Raw genomic sequence first — 24,954 nt, 5'->3', positions numbered from 1 at the left:
TTTGGGAGGCCTGCAGAGTGCTCCTGAGGGCTGGGGGAGGGTAAAAATGCCCTCATTTTTGCAAAATATGGGCCCATTTTTGCAAAAAACAGGGCATGCAGAGGGTTTGGGAGGCTTGCAAAGTGCACCTAATGGCTGGAGAAGACAAAAACTTTTTTTTTTCTTACTCGCCCCTTCAAAATCTTGGCGCACCTTATACACCGGTGTGTCTTATAGTCTGAAAAATACGGTACCTTTGCAATATCATTGATCAAATCCTGGTATCTATTCTTTGGGTTTGCCATGCCCAGTTCGGTCAGCTTCTTCAGCCCTAATTGAATTTTGTCCTTCTTCTCTTGGAGACTCAAGTTGTTGTCCTCCTTGACTGATTTTGACTTCTTCATTTTGTCAGGGGTTTTCGCATCCCGAATAGCCCGTCTCTGCATGGCCCTTTGGTGTTCAGCTTCCTAGAAAAGGATCAACATTGTCATTTGCAAACCACAATCTGAACAATTAAAATACAGATCTAAACAATTTCTCATCGTGCCCTTGGTCCACTGCAGCGGCCCCCAAACTACGGCCCGCAGGCCACATGCGGCCCGCTGAGGCCATTTATCTGGCCCGCGGGTCTTTTCCAAGGCCACACTGGAAAAGCAGTGAGAACGTCCCCCTCAATCTCATCTCACCCGAGGTAAAGTAAGGCTTGCCGAAAGCCGAGCTGGGCACAGCACACACACATACACGCACACACCCTCCTCCTCCTCCTCTTTGAGTTGCTAGCTCCTGTTTTCTGAATGGGGATTGAATGGGAGTCCGGGGTCGGAGGGTGGAGGCTTGTCGGGTGAGTCCTCCGCGGTGAGAAAAGAGGGAGGGTGAAAAAGGGAAAAGAGAGAGAAGTGGAGAGAAAGAAAGAAAAGGGAAAGAGAAGGGAAAGAGAGCGAGGGAAAGAAGTGGAGAGGAAGGAAGGAGGAAGGGAAGGAGGGAAGGAAGGGGAGAAAGAGAGGGAGAGAGAAAGGGAGGGAGGGAGGAAGAGAGGTAGCGAGAGAGAGTGAGAAAGACAAAGCAAGAGACAGAAAGAAAGCAAGAGTGAGAGAAAGAAAGCAAGAGAGGGAGAGAAAGAGAAAGAAAGCAAGAGAGAAAGAAAGCAAGAGAGGGAGAGAGAGAAAGAAAGTAAGAGAGGGAGAGAGAGAGAAAGAGAGAGAGAAAGTAAGAGAGGGAGAGAGAAAGAGAGAGAGAGAGAGAGAGAGAAAGCAAGAGAGGGAGAGAGAGAAAGAAAGCAAGAGAGAGAGAGAGAGAGAGAAAGAAATAAGGTGTGTGCAGTGTGCATAGGACTCTGTTCACAGGTTTTTTAATAGTCCGGCCCTCCAACAGTCCGAGGGACAGTGAACTGGCCCCCTGTGTAAAAAGTTTGGGGACCCCTGGTCCACTCTAAGCCCCCATTTAAGAACTGGTACAACAATCCCCTTCCCTTATGTTAGGTAGCTACAGACCCATGGAGAGTAAACTAACTTCCATACCTGCTCAGCAGCAGCTGGAACGTCGAGAATCTCTGTTAATGTTTCTCCTGGCTGGAAGCGGATCACATCCACAATTAAACGTTTGGTGCTAGGAAATAAACATAATCAAAAGCATGTGTCAACCTCGCTACGGTTCTATATTTCCTTGCCTTTCGTAAGCTCCTTAAAACCCACCTCTGTCGTCAGGCATGGGGGAAATGAGACTTTCCCTTCCCCTAGGCTTATAAAATTTATGCATGGTATGTCTGTATGTATGATTGGTTCTTTAAATTGGGGTTTTTAAATTAACTTAAATACAGTAATACCTCGTCTTACGAACTTAATTGGTTCCCGGAGGAGGTTTCTAAGGCGAAAAGTTTGTGAGACGAAACAATGTTTCCCATAGGAAACAATGTAAAGTCAATTAATGCGTGCAAGAAAAATACCACCACCCCCGCAAAAATGGCGCTCCGCTGGGTGCCGCTGCTCGCCGGGGGGCTTCTCGGCGTCCTACCGAACCCGAATGCCAAACCCGAACTTTTGCCGAACGTCCGGGTTTGGCGTTCGGGAGACCGCTGAGAAGCCCCACTGCCCGTCTGTCGCCTTTTGAAACAGCCGGGGGGCTTCTCGGCGTCCTCCCGAACGCCGAACCCGGAAGTTCGGCAAAAGTTCGGGTTCGGCGTTTGGGTTCAGGAGGACGCTGAGAAGCCCTGCCGCCTGGCTGTCAGCTTTGCAAAAGAGGCGCGGAGCTGTCGGGCCGGTCGGGAGGCTCAAACGGAGGTGGGGAATCCCAATAGGGAATTCCATGGGTGGAGCTTTGACGTCACGAAGACGGCTGAAACGTGGACTCCAGAAAAATTAAAAAAAACTTTTTGAAAAAAAAAAAAAGTTTTATGCAGTTGGATCTAGGATCCACAAATGCTTCTTTGCAGGAGGGACGAGAGCTTCCTTATGCAATTCCCCCCAAGGCTCAACAGTCTCCTCTATGCAGGTGCCGTTTAATGTTGTAATCTAAGCAGCTACTGGGACAGGTTGTCTGCTGGCTTGGGTAAACTGTCAGCCATAAGCCAAGGACACCCAAGCTGAGATGGCAAAATGGCAACCGGTGCCTGTGTTGTATGGTTTTAATGATGGGTTTTAGATGTTTTTAAATATTAGATTTGTTATACAGTGATCCCTCGAGTTTCGCGTCCTCGAGCATCGCGAAAGGGCTATATCGCTAGTTTTCAACCCGGAAGTAAACTCCACCATCTGCGCATGCGTGCCTTTTTTCTATGGCCACGCATGCGTAGATGGTGGAGTTTCTCGCCGGGCAGATAAGCTGCTGGGCGGCTTCCCTGGGTCTTCCCCCCAGCGGTCTTCCCCCCAGCGGCGGCGCGAGCAACGGCGTGGGCGGGCGGGCGGCACGCGCGGGGACACCCCAGCTCCGCTTCCCAGCTGGGAAGCGGCCCCAGCAACGCGCGCGCGCTTGGGGACACCCCAGCTCCGCTTCCCAGCTGGGAAGCAGCCCCAGCAACGGCGTGGGCGGGCGGGCGGTGCGCGCGCACTTGGGGAAACCCCAGCTCCGCTTCCCAGCTGGGAAGCGGCCCCAGCAACGCGCGCGCGCTTGGGGACCCCCCAGCTCCGGCCCCAGCAACGCGCGCGCGCTTGGGGACATCCCAGCTCCGCTTCCCAGCTGGGAAGCAGCCCCAGCAATGGCGTGGGCGGGCGGGCGGTGCGCGCGCGGGGAAACCCCAGGCGCGAGCAACGGGGTGGGCGGGCGAAGGGCGGGCGGCGGTGGAAGTAAAAACACCATCTGCGCATGCGCAGATGGTGTTTTTACTTCCGCACCGCTACTTCGCGAAAAATCGATTATCGCAAGGGGTCCTGGAACGGAACCCTCGCGATAATAGAGGGATCACTGTATTGTTATTATTGTTGTTGTGAGCCGCCCCGAGTCTGCAGAGAGGGGCGGCATACAAATCTAATAAATATTATTATTATCTTCCCATAATTTATGTATGGTATGTTTGTGTGTATGTCTTGTTTTTAAATAAGGGGTTTTAGATATTTTAAAAATATATTAGATTTGTTATTGTACATTGTTTTTATTATTGCTGTGAGCCGCCCTAAGTCTATGGAGAGGGGCGGCATACAAATCTAATAAATAATAATAATAATTATTATTATTATTATTGTAGCCCTTGTCTTTCACTTCCTGGGTCGGAGACACATGGACTGACCCAAGTCAGCCAGTCGGCTCTCGACCTCTGCGCAGGGGAGAGAAGACAGGCAGTACTGAAAGGCAGCAAAGACCCCCACTACAGATTCGGCAGCCCCCAGTCCTCGCCTTCACTTACTTCAGCAGGATCGTCTTTGCATCCATCTCTGCATTCTCATCACCGGGAACATCAAACTTGTTGGTCAGAGTGAGAGAAACCTCGGTTTTGGCCAGCATCTCTTTACTGGGGTCATTCACGTTGCCACACCCTTCTCCTGCGAGAGAAAGAGCAGAGTCTCCTTTCTTTACAATCCTCTACTGACGAAACCCAGTGACCAGTTAGGTCCCACAGAGTTGGCCTTCCCCGGATCCCGTCAATTAAACAATGTTGTTTGGCGGGACCCAGGGGAAGAGCCTTCTCTGTGGCGGCCCCGACTCTCTGGAACCAGCTCCCCCCAGAGTTTAGGATTGCCCTCACCCTCCTTGCCTTTCGGAACTGAGATATCTTCCGCAGGCCAGCCTGCCTGCCTACCTAATCTATCTATCTATCTATCTATCTATCTATCTATCTATCTATCTATCTATCTATCTATCTATCTATCTATCTATCTATCATCTATCTATCTATCTATCTATCTATCTATCATCTATCTATCTATCTATCTATCTATCTACCTACCTACCTACCTACCTACCTACCTACCTATCTATTGGATTTGTATGCCGCCCCTCTCTGTAGACTTGGGGCGGCTAACAACAATGATAAAAAACAGCATGTAACAATCCAATTAATAAAACAACTAAAAACCCTTATTATAAAACCAAACATAACACGCAAACATACCATGCATAACTTGTAATGGCCTAGGGGGAAGGAATATCTTAACTCCCCCATGCCTGGCGGCATAAGTGAGACTTGAGTAGTTTATGAATATAGTTTATAGTTTATGCATGGTATGTTGTGTGCATGTTTTTTTAAATTATGAGTTTTTAACTTTGTAATATTAGATTTGTATTGTACATTGTTTTCTATTGCTGCTGTGAGCCGCCCCGAGTCTATGGAGAGGGGCGGCATAATAAATGAATGAATGAACGAACGAACGAATGAACGAACGAACGAACGAACGAGCAAGCAAGCAAGCAAGCAAGCAAGTAAGTAAATAAATAAATAAATTGCCCCCACCCTCCTTGCCTTTCGTAAGCTCCTTAAAACCCACCTCTGTGGTCAGGCATGGGGGAATTGAGATACTCCTTCCCCCCTAGGCCTATACAATTTATGCATAGTATGTTTGTGTGTATGTTTTATTTTTAATAAGGGTTTTCAGTTATTTTAAATATTAGATTTGTCATATACTGTTTTATTATTGTTGTTAGCCGCCCCAAGTTTACGGAGAGGGGTGGCATACAAATCAAATCAAATCAAATAAATAAATAAACAAATAAACAAACAAACAAACAAACAAGTAAGTAAAGTAAGTAGGAAGGTAGGTAGGTTGGTAGATAGGTAGATAGATAGATAGATAGATAGATAGATAGATAGATAGATAGATAGATAGATAGATAGATAGATAAATTAATAAACAGCAGAATATAAAAGGCATCTTTAACAATGGTCCTAAGCACACAGCCAAGACAACGTAAGAGTGGCTTAGGAACAACTCTGTGGATTCCTAGAATGGCTCAACCAGTGGCGTGAACCCTATTGAACATGTCTGGAGGGGCCTGAAAACAGCTGCCCACCAAGGGTCAACTGACTGAGCTGGAAAGGATTTGCAAAGAAGAATGGCAGAAAATCCCCCAATCCAAATGTACAAAGCTTGTCGCTTCGTATCCAAAGAGACCTCAGGCTGTAATTGCCGCCAAAGGTGCTTTAGCAAAGTAACTGAGTGAAGGGCCTGAATACTTATGCCCAAGGTGATATTCCTTTTTTTTTCTTTTTTATTCCATCTTCTGGCTTATGTTGGGAGGGCAGAATCGGTTGGGGATCAGCAGAGAAGCCCCTCTCGGACACCCAGGCCAAACGGGGAAATTGGAGAAGCTCACCAATCAGGGATTCGATGGTAGACACTTCGCCCAGGTCATCCAGAAGCTCGTGTATAGGATCGTTGTGCTCTGGGGCAATGGCATCCTGATGGTCCAGGAGCAGCTGATTTGGGTAGAAGAGAGAAAGCCTCTTTACATGGTTTTCAAAGCCTTTGGGGAAAAGCACAGAGTCTTGCACAGAGCATGCAGAACTTAAAGGCTCAAAGGAACCAACTCTACTCCCCCCCCCTGGTTTTCCGAGAGGCCTTACAAACATGGCTTTGCCAGGAGGGGGCGCTGAGCAACAGCACTTGGCTCCAACCAGAAGTGACAAATGACAGATGGATGAATAATAATAATAATAATAATAATAATAATAATAATAATAATAATAATAATAACAACAACAACCAACAATAACAAAATAATAATAATAATAATAATAATAATAATAATAATTATTATTATTATTATTATTATTATTATTATTATTATTCATCCATCTGTCATTTGTCACTTCTGGCTGGAGCAGAGTGTCTTGTGTGACGCCCTGAGCTTTCGGAGAAGGGCAGCACACAAATCTAAATAATAATAATAATAATAATAATAATAATAATAATAATAATAATAATAATAATTATTATTATTATTATTATTATTATTATTATTATTATTATTAATCCATCTGTCATTTGTCACTTCTGGCTGGAGCAGAGTGTCTTGTGTGACGCCCTGAGTTTTCGGAGAAGGGCAGCACACAAATCTAATTAATAATAATAATAATAATAATAATAATAATAATAATTATTATTATTATTATTATTCATCCATCTGTCATTTGTCACTTCTGGCTGGAGCAGTGTCTTGTGTGATGCCCTGAGTTTTCGGAGAAGGGCAGCACACAAATCTAATTAATAATAATAATAATAATAATTATTATTATTATTATTATTATTAATCCATCTGTCATTTGTCACTTCTGGCTGGAGCAGAGTGTCTTGTGTGACGCCCTGAGTTTTCGGAGAAGGGCAGCACACAAATCTAATTAATAATAATAATAATAATAATAATAATAATAACAACAACAACAACAACCAGCAAACAAACAACAATTTCAAAGTAATAATAATAATAATAATAATAATAATAATAATTATTATTATTATTATTTAGATTTGTATGCCGCCCTTCTCCGAAAACTCAGGGCGTCACACAAGATACAAAAAACAACACAAGAACAAATCTAATTAATTAAAAATTACTACTAGAATCCTATATACTGTACATTAAAATCAGTCAGCCAATTCATTCATTCATGAGTGCCTTTTAATATTGGGGGTTTTAATTACTGTATGCTATTTTATTGTTGTATACCACCCAGAGTTCCGTTTGGAGACGAGCGGCTTATAAGTTGAATAAATTAAACTAAATAAAATAAAATAAAAATAAATCAAATTAAACTAAATTAAATGGAATTGAATGCTATCGGCAAACAGCACTAAAATCAATGGGCAAGACTTACGGTGTGTGTATTGATGATTTCTCCAATGGAAATATAAATCACTGGTTTTGTGAGTGTCACTAAGTCCGAATATTCATCCACATTAAACTTCTCTTGCAGTTCTGGGACCTCACAAGCAGCCTGGAAGAAACGCCTGGCAAGGAAAACAAAGTCTCGTGTTTCGTCATCACTCCGCGGCCTGCACTGGCTGCCGATCAGTTTCCGGTCACAATTCAAAGTGTTGGTTATGACCTATAAAGCCCTACATGGCATCGGACCAGAATACCTCCGGAACCGCGTGCTGCCGCACAAATCCCAGCAACCGATAAGGTCCCACAGAGTTGGTCTTCTCCGGGTCCCGTCGACGAAACAATGCCGTCTGACGGGACCCGGGGGAAGAGCCTTCTCTGTGGCGGCCCCGGCCCTCTGGAATCAGCTCCCCCCGGAGATTAGGATTGCCTCCACCCTTCTTGCCTTTTGCAAATTTTTGAAAACTCATCTATGTCGCCAGGCATGGGGGAATTGATATATCCTTAGCTGCCTTTGATTTTATGGATGGTGTGTTTGGGCTGTATATGATGTTTTATTGTTGTGAGTCGCTCCAAATCCTCGGAGAGGGGCGGCATACAAATCTAATAAATTATTATTATTGTTATTAAAGTCAGTTCAATCTCATCCCTGGATCAAAAGAGGCTTCTCCAAGGCCAGAACTTCATACAAGACTGAACTCTTATCATGCTCCTACTAGATGTCTCAATTTTTACACACTTCCTTCAGGGAGTGCTACCGTGTTTCCCCGAAAATAAGACAGTGTCTTACTTTCTTTTTACCCCCAAAAGCCCCACTACGTCTTACTTTCGGGGTATGTCTAACATTGGAGGCGAGGGGCGCGCGGGGAGCTGCCGGAAAGGAGGCGGGCGAAGGAGGGCGCAGCTCCGGCCGCTCGCCTCGGAACCGGTCGGCCTCGCTGGCCGCTTGCAGCCGAGCCACGGCAGGGGAAGAGGCGGTGGCGCCGCGGCAAGGCGAAGGGCACGCGGGGAGCTTGGAAGCGACGTCATAGGGCTCCCCCCCCGGCAATACCCCCGTTTCCCCGAAAGTAAGACATATGTCTTACTTTTGGGGTACGGCTTATATTAGCCGACCCCCCTGAAACCCCCGATACGTCTTACAATCGGGGGTGTCTTACTATCGGGGAAACAGGGTATCACTGAGGTTGGCAGATTTCACAAATAAAACCTGATCTTGGTTAGGCCTCTTGTTTTCTTTCCAACAGTATCAAGCTCTTGTGTCTGACTAAGAACCGGGCACTTAGAAATTGTAAAACAATAGACCAGTGATGGCAAACCTATGTCATGGGTGCCACAGGTGGCGCACAGAGACATACCTGCTGGCACGTGAGCCCTTGCCAAGTTCAGCTCCAACGTCCATGTGTGTACCAGCCAGCTGATTTTTGGCTTGCAGAGAGGCTCTGGGAGGGCATTTTTGGCTTCCAGAGAGCCTACAGGGGGATGGGGGGGGCGTTTTTACCCTCCCTCGGCTCCAAGGAAGGATTTGGAGCCTGGGGAGGGCGAAACATGAGCCCACAGGACCCTGTTGGGAAACAGGTGGTTTCTGGCCTCCAGAGGGCCTCTGGGGGGCAGGGGAAGCTGTGTTCACCCTTCCCAGGCATTGAATTATGGGTGTGGGCAGTCGCGCATATGCGATAGTGCGCGCACACACTTTAGCCACCTGAGAGACAAAAGGTTCACCATCACTGCAATAAGTGTTGGTAATGACCTTTAAAGCCCTACATGGCGTTGGGCCAGAATACATCCAGAACCGCCTTCTACCACACGAATCCCAGCGGCCGATAAGGTCCCACAGAGTTGGCCTTCTCCGGGTCCCGTCGACCAAACAATGTCGTTTGGTGGGCCCCAGGGGAAGAGCCTTCTCTGTGGCGGCCCCGGCCCTCTGGAACCCCCCAGTGTTTAGAACGGCCCCCACCCTCCTTGCCTTTTGCAAATTACTTAAGACCCACCTTTGTCGCCAGGCATGGGGGAGTTAAGTTATCCTTTCCCCCTAGGCTATTACAAGTTATGCATGGTATGTTTGTGTGTATGTTTTTTTTTTTAAAATAATAATGGTTTTTTAGTTGTTTTTATTAATTGGATTGTTCATGTTGTTTTACCACTGTTGTTAGCCGCCCCGAGTCTGCGGAGAGGGGCGGCATACAAATCCAATAAATAATAATAATAATAATAATAATAATAATAATAATAATAATAATAATAATTTTTAAAAAACTGTGCATGCATGCATGCATTACTGATTTCGAACTGTTATTGAAATCTTTCTAGGCAACCAAATTACTACTTTAATATTACTACACTACAGAGATTGACATTTCATGAAACAAGGGACATAAACTTCTCAATAAAGGTGGAAGAAAAAGTTCTGTAGTTCTGTCAAATTGAACGTTCTCCAATTGTACAAAATAACTACAAAAACTCTGGGCAACGTTCATGTCCTCTTTTAAATTAAACACTGCAAACTATTCAATATCATGCGTCTCCCAAAGAGCACAAGATTTTATTTTGGACCTTGTTGTGGTTAGCTCTGGCCCTGCTCCTGCCCCAAGGACTGTGGATGTGGGAGAGACATCCACATGCTGCATGCTTGTTTTGCCCCCCCCCCCGGTGGAATCTGCTGATGAAGGCTCCTCTGACCAAGAAGACATGAGTGACAGGGAGGAGGAGAGTGTGGCAGACAGCTCAGAAGGAGATCAATTATCTAGCTCCTCCTTGGATTCAGAACAAGAGTTAATGATACAGCCACCCATGCGGAGAGCGATGCATAGGCAACAACAACTGAGAGATTATTATCAAAGAAAATGAGGCCACCTGTGGTTGGGTGGGGCTGTGGTAATTAGTGAGGCTGCTATAAATAGCAGCCTGTGGGTTTGGCCATTGTGGAGGATTATCTGATCGTTGTGTTTCGTGACTGCTTTACTGACTTTGACCTTTTGTGTGCTGATGTTTCCCCCGTTTTGAAACTAAACCAGAGCAAAGTGTGTGTCACTTTGTGAAAGAAGAAGGGCTGTGAATTGCCTCACAGCTGCAAGCTAAGTATCACAGAACTGATAAGGGACTTGTACCAATTACCAGTTTGTTTGGAGATGAGTGCTCTTTGCTATACCAAAAGAGGGCTTGGTTTAAGTGAATTTTCATGATAAAGAACATTGTTTTGAATTTTCAAACGTGTGTGTGTCTGAAATTTGTACCTGTGAATTTTTGGGAGGATTCTACCAGAGAGCCCGACAGAACAGACTTGCTGATAATCAAAGCTGCATGGGGGAATTAAGACATCTCCCCCAGGCTTTCTTATATTTTTCTTACATAGAATTTATTTTATTTATTTATTTATTGGATATGCCCCCCCTCCCCGAGTCTGTGGAGAGGGGCGGCATACAAATCCAATAAATAAATAAATAAAATAAATAAAATAAATTTTATGTTTGGTATGTATGTGCTGTATGGTTTTTTAAATTGTGGGGTTTTTTATATTATTTTGGTATTAGATTTGTTCCATTGTTATACTGTTTTTATCATTGTTGTGAGCCGCCCCGAGTCTTCGGAAAGGGGTGGCATACAAATCTAATAAATTGAATTGAATGTTGGAGGTGAGCGAGGGCAACGGCTTGCATGCCAGCAGATATGGCTCCACGTGCCACCTGTGGCACCCGTGCCATAGGTTCACCATCACTGTCTTAGGGCATCCCTGAGCATCATCCACTTTCCCGCCCAACTCCCCCGTTGCTTAGAATTCCTTACCTGAACTTCTGGTAGGACTGAGACAGGAATTCATTGATGAGGGCCAGGTGTGCGTTGTCTCCCATGAACATTTTATTGGAGGCCGCGTGCTGCAACATTTTTGCGATGGAGCCCAAGTTCCGCCGCTGGTCGGTGGTCAGCTGGCCTCCAGCCGAGAGGTCAATGATGTCAAAGGCATCCGGGGCCACAATGGCCGGGTTCATGTAGCGATAGTAGAGCAGGTTGCCCACAATCTGGAAAGAGGGAAAAAGGGGCCACGTAGGTTCCCCTGGGACACCGGGACCCTCCCGCACCCCCCCTACTTCTGTTCCCCAGACGCGGCTGCTGAACGGCACAGACACGCAAGGGAGGCACCAGAAGAGAAAGAAAACGGCAGAACCTCCACCGCGCGGTGACTTAAAGGTAGCTAGAGGGAGCTTGGGAAAGCTTTCTTCAGTGGCAGAGAAAGCAAAAGCGGGGACACGGTCACCCTGCAACTGGAACTGAGCTTCACTCGGTCACAGCATAGTCCGAATGTCGTGGGGTCTTTGGCGCCCTCTGAGCTGGGGGGCAGACCTTTCGTGATCAAACTAGCTATCATCATCTGGGCTAGCCGAGAGGGAATTTGCTCTCAATTTACATTCTGGTGGCTCGCCCTGTTACGACTAACAGTCATGAGTCGGGGTGGCGCAGCAGGTAGAGTGCTGTACTGCAGGCCACTGAAGCTGACTGTAGATCTGAAGGTCAGCGGTTCAAATCTCATCACCGGCTCAAGGTTGACTCAGCCTTCCATCCTTCCGAGGTGGGTCAAATGAGGACCCGGATTGTGGGGCCAATAGCCTAGCTCTGTTTTAAAAAGTGCTATTGCTAACATGTTGTAAGCCGCCCTGAGTCTAAGGAGAAGGGCGGCATAAAAATCGAATAAATAAATAAATAAATTCTGGGAGTTGAAGTCCACGTGTCTTAAAGTTGCCAACGTTGGAGACCCCTGACCAAGACCATTCCCAGCAATACTGACAAGGCGAGCCATTAGTATGTAATATGGGAGCAAACCCCACTCCTTGCTAGCCCTGATAATAATAATAATAATAATAATAATAATAATAATAATAATTATTATTATTATTATTATTATTATTTATTGGATTTGTATGCCGCCCCTCTCCGTAGACTCGGGGCGGCTAATAACAATAAAAACAGCATGTGACAATTAGCATGTGATGATTAGTGATGGGCGAACCCAACGGTGTTCGGGTTCGGCAAGTTCGGACGAACTTTACGCAAAATTCGGCCGAACCCAAACCGAAACCGAACAGGGAATCCCACCAAGAGATTCCGGGGGTGGAGCTTTGACGTCATGTATACCGGCAGGTTGCTAAGGACGCCAAGGTGAACACTTCCTGGATTCCATGGAATCCAGGAAGTGATCACCTTGGCGTCCTTAGCCACCTGCCGGTGAAGTCAAGGCTCCGAACGCCAAACGCAACCCCGAACTTTCAAAAAATGTCGGGTTCGTGTTCGGCATACCGAACACCGCAAAATTCAGTACGGACCCGAATTGTGCGGGTTCGGTTCGCCCATCACTACTGATGACAGTACTTAGTTTGGTAATGAAACCCCTGCAGGAATAGCCCAGCTCAGGGAGCACTAAGGACTGCACAGTTCAACCCTGAGCTAAATATTCTCTTCTAGTCAGTCAAATGCCTTTTAGCCTTCATATCTTGCATGTTCAGTGAATAACACTAGAGAAAGCTGTCAGATGTACTCCTCTATTCTTCCTGACATATTTCACTATTTTTCCTAGGGTTAGCTACAAGTGGGGTGATTGCACAGAACTGGAAATGTTTGAGAGGCATGTAGAAATTTTAATTCTTATTAAACCAATGCATCCAAAAATATGCCAAGTCGGGCGTGGAGCTGTTCTCTTTGTTGGGGATTTTTTGGCTTTTTAAAAAAATCCCTTTATTTTTCAAGATTGAGGCAGCCAGAATGCCTAATTTCCCTGGGCAGTTTTCTCTTGTCCCCTTTAGGACTTTAGATAACGATGAATATTATTTTACTGAAAGAGCAGTAGATCCTTGGAACAAATATGAGCCAGGGTGGCGCAGCAGGTAGAGTGCTGTACTGCAGGCCACTGAAGCTGACTGTAGATCTGTAGGTCAGCGGTTCAAATCTCATCACCGGCTCAAGGTTGACTCAGCCTTCCATCCTTCCGAGCTGGGTCAAATGAGGACCTGGATTGTGGGGGGCAATAGGCTGGCTGTGTTAAAAAGTGCTATTACTAACATGTTGTGAGCTGCCCTGAGTCTAAGGAGAACGGCGGCATAAAAATTGATTAAATAAATAAATAAACTTCCAGCAGACGTGGTTGGTAAATCCACAGTCACTGAATTTAAACATGCCTGCGATAAACATAGATCCATCCTAAGATAAAATACAGGAAATAGTATAAGGGCAGATTAGATGGACCATGAGGTCTTTTTCTGCTGTCAATTTTTCTGCCGTCAATCTTCTATGTTTCTATGCTTCTATGAATCTGAGAAGGCTACAGTTGAGCTAAAAGAAGGAAGCATTTTGCTTGCTTTCCAGGGCAACAATAAGGGTCCACCTGCCAAGCGGGGATGGGGGAAAGTCCCCAGGGAAGCCCAGACACTTCTGGATCAGAACCGTGAAGCTGCTTCTTAAGGGGCGCCTTGGCTGCCCTCACACAGCCCAGCCCTCTCTGCCCCACTACATCTCAGCTGGTGGTGGGGCAGACTGGCCCCTCGTAAGCCTACTCAGTCGTGGGGAGATCTCGCCTTCTGACCTGCGTGTCAGAATCTCAAAAAAAAGTTAATTCACCTGCAGAGAAAGCCTAGATTCGGTGCCTCAGTTTGGGAAAGCAGAGAGCTAGAAAAGAAGAAGAAAACAGCATTCAGTCTTTCATAGGAAGAGGCAGAGGATCACAAGGTCTCCCTTTTAAGAGAAGCTGCCAGGTACGAGCTGCCACACAACCCCACCAAGGCCTGCTCCAACTCAGGGCCCTTTCCTGCAACGGAGAGCCTGGGAGGAGGAGGAAGAAGAGCCCCCCCTCTCTCTTTCAAGAATAGAAGGAAGAGCAGGCCTAAGGCTTTGATTGACAGCCTAGTCAGAAGAGAAGCCCAGCAGGAGGAGGCAGGCAGGCAGAAGCAGAAGCCGCAGAACGCCCCACCACCACCACTACCACCGCCCTGGTCAGAACAAGGTGGCGCCCCCCTCCCCTAGCCCCCCTCTAGCGCCTCACCTTCAGAAGCTCGTCCTCACTGGCGTCCGGGAACTTCTCGTGCAGCGAATCCTTCAAGACTTTGGCAATGAAACGCATCCCGTACCTGCAGAAGAGATTGGGGCAGAGAGGGGAGGTTAAAGAGGCGAAAATGTTGGGAAAGAATAAATAATCGGTTGTGTCAAATAACAAATGCAAAAATAGAATATACGCCAGAGTTTTTTTTACACTGGGTATTATGAACAGGTATCTATTCTAAAAATGTAAAATATTTAAGTTTGCATATTACAACAGCTGCAAGGATTGTATTTGCACAGAACTGGAAAAATCCGCAAATACAGTGATACCTTGTCTTACAAACTTAATTGGTTCCGGGACGAGGTTCTTAAGGTGAAAAGTTTGTAAGATGAAACAATGTTTTCCATAGGAATCAATGGAAAAGCAATTAATGTGTGCAAGCCCAAAATTCAACCCTTTTGCCAGCCGAAGCGCCCGTTTTTGTGCTGCTGGGATTTCCCTGAGGGTCCCCTCCATGGGAAGCCCCACCTCTGGACTTCTGTGTTTTTGCAATGCTGCATGGGAATCCCAGCAGGGGAATCTCAGCATCACAAAAACGAGTGCTTCGCTGGCAACGGAAGTCCGGAGGTGGGGTTTCCCATGGAGGGGAGCCTCAGGGGAATCCCAGCAGCGCAAAAATGGATGCTTCGCTGGCAACTGAAGTCCAGAAGTGGGGCATCTCAGCGGCGGCGGTGGGTTTGTAAGGTGAAAATAGTTTGTAAGAAGAGGCAAAAAAACTCTTAAACCCTGGGTTTGTATCTCGAAAAGTTTGTATGATGAGGCGTTTGTAAGACGAGGTATCACTGTACCTGAAGACAATGAAATCATCAAGAAAATATACGGAATCGGATTACAGTGGTCCCCCGATTATTGCGAGGGTTCCGTTCCAGGACCCCTCGCAATGATCGGTTTTTCGCAAAGTAGCGCTGCGGAAGTAAAAACACCATCTGTGCATGCGCAGATGGTGTTTTTACTTCCGCCGCAGCAGCGAGGAGCCGAAGATTGGGGTTTCCCCGCCGCCCACGCAAACTCCTCGCTGCTGCCGCGCCCGCCGCTGGTCTTGTCCGCCCGCCGCTTGTCCACCGCCTGCCTGCCCGCGCGCCCGCCGCGCGCCCGCCGCGCGCCCGCCCTTCGCCCGCCCACGCCGTTCGCTCGCACCGCTTCCCAGCTGAGTCCTGAAGCGAACTTCCGCGTTTGGCTTCAGGACTCAGCTGGGAAGCGGCGCTGGGGTTTCCCTGCCGCCCACGCAAACTCCTCGCTGATGCCCGCCGCTCGCCCTCCCGCCAGCAAGAGGGGGAAGACCCAGTGAAGCCGCCCAGCAGCTGATCTGCCCGGCGCCATCTACGCATGCGTGGCCATAGAAAAAAGGGTGCGCATGCGCAGATGGTGTTTTTACTTCCGGGTTGAAAAATCGCCATATAGCCGTTTCGCAATGATCGGGATCGCAATACCCGGGGGATCACTGTATTATGAAACCTGGACAAAATGGTACCAATGGACAAAAAAAAGAAACTTAAAAGAAGCATTGAAATAAAATATTAATTTAAAAGCAATTAAAAGACAATATTGATGGGAATGTATATATGATGTAGATTCGTCTGTAAATATGATCATGTATTTTTTTAAAAAATGGAAAAATTTAATAAATATATATATTTTTTTAAAAAAATAAAAAATAAAGAGGCGAAACCCAGAGGACTTTGCCCTAGGAGCAACTTACGGGATTTTCTCCACGGAGCTGATGATAGCCAGCAAGAATTTGTCTGTTACGGTCCGCATGTTCTTGATGGAGGCGTCCAGGCGTGTCTTCACTTCCTCGTGGGTTAGGGCTTGCTCGGGCGTCACGTCGTAGGGCAGTTTACTGTTAAAAAGGGGGGGAGAAAGGGCCATAGGTCAGCATATTTCATGGAATCGGACCAGGATATCTGCGAGACCGCCTTCTGCCGCATGAATCCCAGCGACCGGTTAGGTCCCACAGAGTCGGCCTTCTCTGGGTCCCGTCGACTAAACAATGTCATCTGGCGGGCCCCAGGGGAAGAGCCTTCTCTGTGGTGGCTCCGACCCTCTGGAACCAGCTCCCCCCAGAGATTAGGATTGCCCCCACCCTCCTTGCCTTTCGGAAACTCCTTAAAACCCACCTCTGCCGTCAGGCTTGGGGGAATTGAAACACCTTCCCCTTGCCCATGTAGTTTTTGTGCATGATTCAATTGTGTGTTTGTTTTTTTATATATTGGGGTTTCTTTTTTGGACTTTTTAATCTAAAACTGTAATTTAGATTTCTAAATATTAGATTTGTTACTATGTACTGTTTTTTACCATTGTTATTTGTAAACTCCTTATTTATCCATCTGTATTCTACCCTTTTATCATAGAAAAGTTGTTATGCTTTTCCTGTTTTCATATTTTCTCTAAAACATCTAGCAAAAATAAGGAGAACTGTATACCTTTGCACCACAACACACGCCACCAATGCATCTGCCCCCATTAATAAAGCTCCCCCAAACTTATCCTAAATTAAAACCAAATTGTTGGAGATGCTCAAACACAAACGGAACGTTTTTCCACATGTGGTGGACTTGTCCAAAAATTAAAATAATATGGAATAAAATCAGAAAATGGATACATGAAATCACTAAAGTTAAACTGCCACTCAAACCAGAGATCTTCCTCCTAGGTATCAAAGATATGAGAGTCAAAAAAGAAGAGTACCATTTAATACAACACTTAATTACGGCAAGCAGGATCACTATAGCACAAAATTGGAAGAAAGAAGATTTACCAACGGAAAGAGACATGATTAAAAAAATACTCGATTGTGCAGAATATGACTCACTAACACAAAAACTTAAAAACAATAAACAAATACAAGATAAAGACACATGGAAAAACTTTTATAAATGGATCAATAACCGAAAAAAAGAATAGCTGTACATAATGTCAAAAGAAAAAGAAAATTTAAAAATAATTCAAATATAGATGAACAAAGACTTTACTTATTTGCCGATAAATTCTTTTTACTTGTATTATTATTGTTATTTCTATATATGTATGATTACGCTGATACGAACGACCGTGATTCTACAATGAGATAAGTTTTAAAAGAAACAGCAGGGGAGGGGGGAGGGAAGGGGATTTATGTTGTACAGTAGTACCTCTAGATACGAGCTGCTCTACATGCGAGTATTTCAAGATACGAGCCACGAGGGGAGAGACATTTCTGTTCTAGTCCGGAGCTCAAATTCGGGATACGAGCCGAGCGTCCACTAGGTGGCGCAAGAATCCTTGCTTTTGGTTATCTCGGAGGGGAAAAAAGTTATTTGTTCCAGATATGAGTTGTCTCGAGATACAAGCTCCCTTATGGAACGAATTATGCTCGTATCTAGGGGTACTACTGTACTGTCATACAACAGACATCTTACAATTGTACTTACAAACTGACAATACAATGATCTGTTTCTGTGTTTTTAATATGTATATAATCTAATAAAAATTTATTATAAAAATAATAATAAAGCTCCCCCCATCAGGAGGCGTGCCATACCTGGCCTCTCCCGTCTGGGATTCCATCTGGTTGACCCACGACTTGTAGATGTCCACTGGATCCATTTTGATATTGAGGGACTTGTCCTCCATGATCTCCTTGACCACTGGGGCCAGGATCTGCCTCAAGGCATTCTGCCCACGAGCCCCACGGTTGAAGCTCACCACCATCTTTATGACGGTGGGGTTTCCGGTCACGATCTCGTGTAGCTGATCCACCTTTGACCTGGGAAAGGGCAAGAGCATCCTTGTTGTTGGACCTTCTCAAGCAGGGGTGGGCAATGAATTTTGCCATGGGGCCGCATGAGAAATTGGGATGGTTTTGTCACGCTGAATATTGCCAGCCACAGAGACATTCAGTAATTAAAGAGTTAACATGTCTGGTGCCGGAGCGTTTGGAGGATAAAACACCCGTTTCTTAGCAGGCATATCAGTCTTAATTAATTAGAGCACAACCATCCTCTGCTACCATGTCACGAATGTAAAAGTCCGTTTGAACTTTACACCGTGGAGGGGATGGATTTAAGAGACCCAAGCATGGTTATTTCAAAACAAGCTTTCTTTTATTATAAAAGTAGAAAATAAACAGCTCACATCATGGAGTCTTAAAAACAAAGGGATCAAGCAGAACAACAAGGTGAAGGAGGCGGAAATGGTATAGGAGGATATGACATAAAGTATGGGAGTGATTAATGACAAGGCACACATGTTAAGTCTTTAATTACTGAATGTCTCTGTGGCTGGCAATATTCAGTGTGACAGGTTTTAGAGGGCCGGACTAATATAATTAACTCAGTTCTACCCAGTACTGTAAAGACCCAGACCCTGGCCTGACCTAAACACCCAGACCCACTCTACAGACCCCTAATTGTTTGCTTTACGGCAACACGGTGCACCACAGTCATTGCGCTGGAGTGTTTGCGTGGTTTCTGTGCTCGGACGCTCTCGGTAGGAGGTTGGGGTCCTCTCCAGTGTGAGGATGAAAGAGCACACTGCGTCTGCCGGGACTCCTCCGGTTCCTGCTTTCCTAAATGATTCATCAGGAAAGCAGGAACTGGAGGAGTCCCAGCAGACGCGGTAAGCTCTTTCATCCTTGCACTGGAGCGGACCCCGACCTCTGTGGACCGGTCACAGAAAGCAGGCGGACCCCTTGTCCAGGCAGATCTTCTCTAATCTTATTGTTTTTTAAGTTAGCGGGTTTTTCATCATAGTTTTAACTATTTGTTGTGGTTAACTCTGGCCCAGCTCCTGCCCCAAGAACTGTGGATGTGGGGGAGACATCCACATGCTGCAGGCCTGTTTTGCCCCCGGTGGAATCTGCTGATGAAGGCTCCTCTGACCAAGAAGACATGAGTGACAGGGAGGAGGAGAGTGTGGCAGACAGCTCAGAAGGCGATCAATTATCTAGCTCCTCCTTGGATTCAGAACAAGAGTTAATAATACAGCCCCGCATGCGGAGAGCGATGCATAGGCAACAACAACTGAGAGATTATTATCAAAGAAAATGAGGCCACCTGTGGTTGGGTGGGGCTGTGGTAATTAGTGAGGCTGCTATAAATAGCAGCCTGTGGGTTTGGCCATTGTGGAGGATTATCTGATCGTTGTGTTTCGTGACTGCTTTACTGACTTTGACTTTTTGTGTGCTGATTTTTCCCCGCTTTGAAACTAAACCAGAGCAAAGTGTGTTTCACTTTGTGAAAGAAGAAGGACTGTGAATGGCCTCACAGCTGCAAGCTAAGTATCACAGAACTGATAAGGGACTTGTACAAATTACCAGTTTGTTTGGAGACCAGTGCTCTTTGCTATACAAAAAGAGGGCTTAGGTTAAGTGAATTTTCATTATAAAGAACATTGTTTTGAATTTTCAAACGTGTGTGTGTCTGAAATTTGTACCTGTGAATTTTTGGGAGGATTCTACCAGAGAGCCCGACAGAACACTATTAGATTTGTATTGTACTGTTTATTGCTGTTGTAAGCTGCCCTGAGTCTTCGGAGAGGGACAGCATACAAGTCTAATTAATAATAATAATAATAATAATAATAATAATAATAAAAATAAGAATAATAATAATAATAATTATTATTATTATTATTATGGCTCTTGGACCACATTTTTTGTCCAGCCAGTACATACATGCTATCCAAATTTATGTGCCCCAACTTTGCTCAGCCCAGTGGCCTAGATAAGGAAATGCAGCTGCTCTTTCCACATCTGGCCATCACCAAGTACTTCGTGCCAGGGTAAAAAATGGACTTAGTGCTAAATTAAAACCTCCAATCCACCTACTTGATCTCCTCCTGCAGTGCAGTCTTAAAGAGGCGCAGCAGTAGGTATTCTTCCCTTTGATTGGAGGCGTAGTTGTAGAGCGTGAATATCACAGAGTCCATGAACTTTGTAGATTTGTTCTGCGGCATTTGGAAAATCAATTTCGCCAGGTAGGTTGGGTTTGTCTGCAGGAAAACAGAAAGGAGACAGGGTGGAGATGCGTTGGGAATGAAGCAGCTCAATGAACTCCAAGGGGTCTTCTTGGTCAGGGGTCCCCAAACTTTTTACACAGGGGGCCAGTTCACTGTCCCTCGGACTGTTGGAGAGCTGGACTATTAAAAAACCTATGAACAGATTCCTATGCACACTGCACACGCCTTATTTCTTTCTGTCTCACTCACTCTTTCTCTCTCTCTTTCTTTCTCTCTCTCTCTCCCTCTTGCTTTCTTTCTCTCTCTCTCTCTTTCTTTCTGTCTCCCTCTTGCTTGCTTTCTCTCTTTCTTTCTTTCTTTCTCTCTCTCTTGCTTTCTTTCTCTCTCTCTCTCTTTCTTTCTCTTCTCTCTCTCTCTCTTGCTTTCTCTCTCTCTCTTGCTTTCTTTCTCTCTCTCTCTCTTGCTTTCTTTCTCTCTCTCTTGCTTTCTTTCTGTCTCTTGCTGTCTTTCTCACTCTCTCTCTTGCTATCTCTCTTCCTCTCTTCCTCCCTTTCTCTCTCCCTCTTTCTCCCCCTTCCTTCCTTCCCTCCCTCCCTTCCCTCCCTCCTTCCTCTCCACTTCTTTCCCTCGCTCTTTTTCCCTTCTTTCCCTTTTCTTTCTTTCTCTCCACTTCTCTCTCTCTCTTTTCCCTCTTTCACCCTCCCTCTTCTCTCCCCGCAGAGGACTCACTCGACAAGCCTCCACCCTCCGACCCTGGACTCTCATTCAATCCCCATTCAGAAACTCAAGGAGGAGGAGGAGACGGGTGTGTGCGTGTATGTGTGTGTGTTGTGCCCAGCTCGGCTTTCGGCAAGCCTTACTTTACCTCGGGTGAGATGAGATTGAGGGGAACGTTCTCACTGCTTTTCCAGTGCGGCCTTGGAAAAGACCCGCGGGCCAGATAAATGGCCTCAGTGGGCCGCATGTGGCCCGCGGGCCGTAGTTTGGGGACCGCTGTTCTTGGTCTTACCTGCAGCAAGTAGAAGAGGTGCTGATAGGCTTCCAACTTTTCTCTCTTCTCCTTGCTCAGAGCCTTCAAGCCGCCCCTTTGCTTGTTCTGCATCATCATGTCAGATAACTGTTCTTTGTTCTTTTTAGTGAGCTTCTTACTGTGAGACACAACTTCCTGTAGAAGATCAGAGGATGGAACAAGTCAAGACCTGTGGTTGGATATTGCTTAATTGTGGAAAGTTGGCTGGCAGCAATTTAATTTAATTTAATTTAATTTAATTTAATAATTTAATTTAATTATTTAATTTAATTTAATTTAATTTAATTTAATTTAATTTAATTTAATTTAATTTAATTTAATTTATTAGACTTGTATGACGCCCCTCTCCGCAGACTCAGGGCGGCTCACAACAAAATAGTGACAGTGCAGCAAATCTAATATTAAAAACATTCTAAAACCAACATTGGAACCATTCAACACAATCATACCATGCATAAACTGAATAAGCCTGGGGGGGTATCTCAGTTCTCCCATGCCTGGTGATATAGGTGGGTCTTTAGTAACTTACGAAAGGCAAGGAGGGTGGGGGCGGTTCTAATCTCCGGGGGGAGTTGATTCCAGAGGGCCGGGGCCGCCACAGAGAAGGCTCTTCTCCTGGGGCCCACCAGACGACATTGTTTAGTCGACGGGACCCAGAGAAGGCCAACTCTGTGGGACCTAATCGGTCGCTGGGATTCCTGCGGCAGAAGGCGGTCCTGAAGGTATTCTGGTCCGATGCCATGTAGGGCTTTATAGGTCATTACCAACACTTTTAAATTGTGACCGGAAACTGATCAGCAGCCAGTGCAGGCCGCGGAGTGTTGGAGAAACGTGGGCAAATTTAGGTAGCCCCACCGTAGCTCTGATGGCCGCATTCTGCATTCTGGTTGTAATCTTCACTATGCAAAATTTGTCCAAAGTTTAGGACGCTCAGATGTTGGGAATACAGTGGTCCCCCGATTATCGCGAGGGTTCCGTTCCAGGACCCCTCGCGATGATCGGTTTTTCGCGAAGTAGCGGTGCGGAAGTAAAAACACCATCTGCGCATGCGCAGATGGTGTTTTTACTTCCGCCGCAGCAGCGAGGAGCCGAAGATTGGGGTTTCCCCGCCGCCCACGCAAACTCCTCGCTGCTGCCGCGCCCGCCGCTTGTCCGCCCGCCGCTTGTCCGCCGCCTGCCTGCCCGCGCGCCTGCCCTGCGCCCGCCCACGCCATTCGCTCGCGCCGCTTCCCAGCTGAGCCCTGAAGTGAACTTCCGCGTTTGGCTTCAGGACTCAGCTGGGAAGTGGCGCTGGGGTTTCCCCGCCGCCCACGCAAACTCCTCGCTGATGCCCGCCGCTCGCCCTCCCGCCAGCAAGAGGGGGAAGACCCAGGGAAGCCGCCCAGCAGCTGATCTGCCCGGCGCCATCTACGCATGCGTGGCCATAGAAAAAAGGGCACGCATGCGCAGATGGTGTTTTTACTTCCGGGTTGAAAAATCGCGATATAGCGTTTCGCAATGATCGAGATCGCGAAACTCGGGGGACCACTGTATTGAATATTCATTGAGCCGGGGTGGCACAGCAGGTAGAGTGCTGTACTACAGGCCCCTGAAGCTGACAGTAGACCTGCAGGTCAGCGGTTCAAATCTCACCACCGGCTCAAGGTTGACTCAGCCTTCCATCCTTCCAAGGTGGGTCAAATGAGGATCCAGATTGTGGGGGCAATAGGCTGGCTCTGTTAAAAAGTGCCATTGCTAACATGTTGTAAGTCGCACTGAGTCTAAGGAGAAGGGCGGCATAAAAATTAATTAATTAATTAATTAATCAATTAAATAAATAAATAAATATGAATCAAAAGAGGAAGGAGAGAAAATTCTATCCTTAAGCACTTCAAGGCATTTTTTTCTAAAATATACTCTCTGTCAACAAATAAAGTCCATCTTAGCTACGCTTGTGTAAAAAAATGGCAATATTCCAAGTCCTTCCGATCGCCCTCCGGGTGTTTCTGAGTTGAGTACCTGCAGCGTGATCTTATTTTTCACCAGCAACCCGATTTTGATGTCCATGAGGTTGAGGTCATTCTCCAGTTGCTGATTTGAGCGAATCAGGGTCACCACTTCCTCACGCAACTTCATCCAGTCCAGTTCCTCTTGGAAATCTTGGTCACTTTGATCCAGCAAGTGAACAAACTTTCGGACTACAGCCATGGGGGGCTCCTCGGCACTTACTGTAGAATAAAAAGAGTGAGAAACAGTCCATTGGATATCTCAGAGAAACAGGCTTCTCCGGGTCCCGTCAACTAAACAATGTCGTTTGGCGGGACCCAGGGGAAGAGCCTTCTGTGTGGCGGCCCCGGCCCTCTGGAACCAACTCCCCCCAGAGATTAAAATAGTCCCCACCCTCCTTGCCTTTCGTAAGCTCCTTAAAACCCACCTCTGCCATCAGGCATGGGGGAACTGAGATATTTTCCCCCCTAGGCTTCTACAATTTATGCATGGTATGTTTGTGTGTATGATTAGTTTTATAACAAGGGTTTTTAGCTGTTTTCGTATTGGATTGTCACATGCTGTTTTTACCACTGTTGTTAGCCGCCCCGAGTCCACTTGAAACACAAGCTCCGAGAGGAGTCAAATTACTCTCACCCGAAAGTCCTTGGATGCGGAAGCGTGCCAAAACAAAGGAGTAGAAAGGGGCCACAACAGATAGGCTGTCCTTCACTCTAAGCAAAGAGTACCCCATGGAATGGCACGGCTCTATGGCCCCCCTCAACTCTAGCATTCTGAGACACCCCAGCTCTACCAGCACCTACCTTTCTGCCCACGTGAAGGCTCCCTTTGCTATACAGTAGTACCTCTAGATACAAGCTGCTCCACATGCGAGTATTCCAAGTTACGAGCCACGACAGGAGTGAAATTTCTGTTCCAGACCTGAGCTCAAATTAGGGATACGAGCCGAGCTTCCACTAGGTGGCGCAAGAATCCTTGCTTCTGGTTATCTCCGCGGGGAAAAACAAAGTCTAAAGCCATTTGTTTTAGATACGAGTGGATTGACATACGAGCTCCGTTCTGGAACGAATTAAACTCGTATCTAGAGGTACTACTGTATATCCCTGCATCAGCCCTCTAATACTCTTTTTGTCTTCTATACTCATCCATCAGGGTTAATTGTGAGGATCTTGATTCCTCTTTTCCAGTGATTTTGCTCCAGATCCCCAACAGTAGCCTCATCATACAACACCAGCCCTTCTGCAGTACTTACTTAGTGTTTTGTAGTCGTCACGAGCTTTATTAGCACGAATAAAGGCCTGAATTTTCACAATGTCATTGATCTAGACAGAAAGCAGAAGACAGAAAGTTTTCACCCTAGTTCACTAATATTTCTAATGCATCAATGCATTTGTATAGGCAAAATGACTCTTACATGATCCCGGAAGAATTGTAACCGATCTCTGTACCGTTTTTTGGCCTGATACATCCTAGTCATTGCTTGAATCTATGGAAATAAGAAAACAAAACAGTCAGAATCAGGAAGCTGTGAAAGAGTTAGCAGAATACCAGACTATGGAATCCAATTTGGGGGACTTGAATCTCTGGGGAAAAAAGTGCTAGGACACTGTGCCTCGATGCTCACCTTTTAAATATCTGTTTCCCCTTGGAAATATCTGCCTGCTAACTAAAATGTTTTAAATTTACTCTCTACATG

At 46.1% G+C, this 24,954-nt stretch overlaps 1 protein-coding gene across 1 annotated transcript in view; it reads right to left on the bottom strand.

Moving 5' to 3' along the window:
* Window positions 1-24,954, bottom strand: part of LOC139172951 (ras GTPase-activating-like protein IQGAP1) — a 75,844-nt gene that overhangs the window by 6,818 nt on the left and 44,072 nt on the right. Inside the window, 14 exon segments of the mRNA XM_070762295.1 lie at window positions 234-446; window positions 1,497-1,584; window positions 3,815-3,950; window positions 5,719-5,821; window positions 7,220-7,352; window positions 11,008-11,240; window positions 14,249-14,333; window positions 16,005-16,145; window positions 17,826-18,050; window positions 20,112-20,275; window positions 21,252-21,407; window positions 23,271-23,479; window positions 24,511-24,580; window positions 24,673-24,744. Coding sequence (XP_070618396.1) covers window positions 234-446; window positions 1,497-1,584; window positions 3,815-3,950; window positions 5,719-5,821; window positions 7,220-7,352; window positions 11,008-11,240; window positions 14,249-14,333; window positions 16,005-16,145; window positions 17,826-18,050; window positions 20,112-20,275; window positions 21,252-21,407; window positions 23,271-23,479; window positions 24,511-24,580; window positions 24,673-24,744 — 2,028 coding nt within the window.

The sequence above is a fragment of the Erythrolamprus reginae genome, chromosome 10 (assembly GCF_031021105.1).
Source record: "Erythrolamprus reginae isolate rEryReg1 chromosome 10, rEryReg1.hap1, whole genome shotgun sequence".
NCBI classification, from domain to species: domain Eukaryota; kingdom Metazoa; phylum Chordata; class Lepidosauria; order Squamata; family Dipsadidae; genus Erythrolamprus; species Erythrolamprus reginae.
The sequence above is the reverse complement of the archived record's forward strand: the minus strand, read 5'-3'. Positions and strand labels throughout refer to the sequence as shown.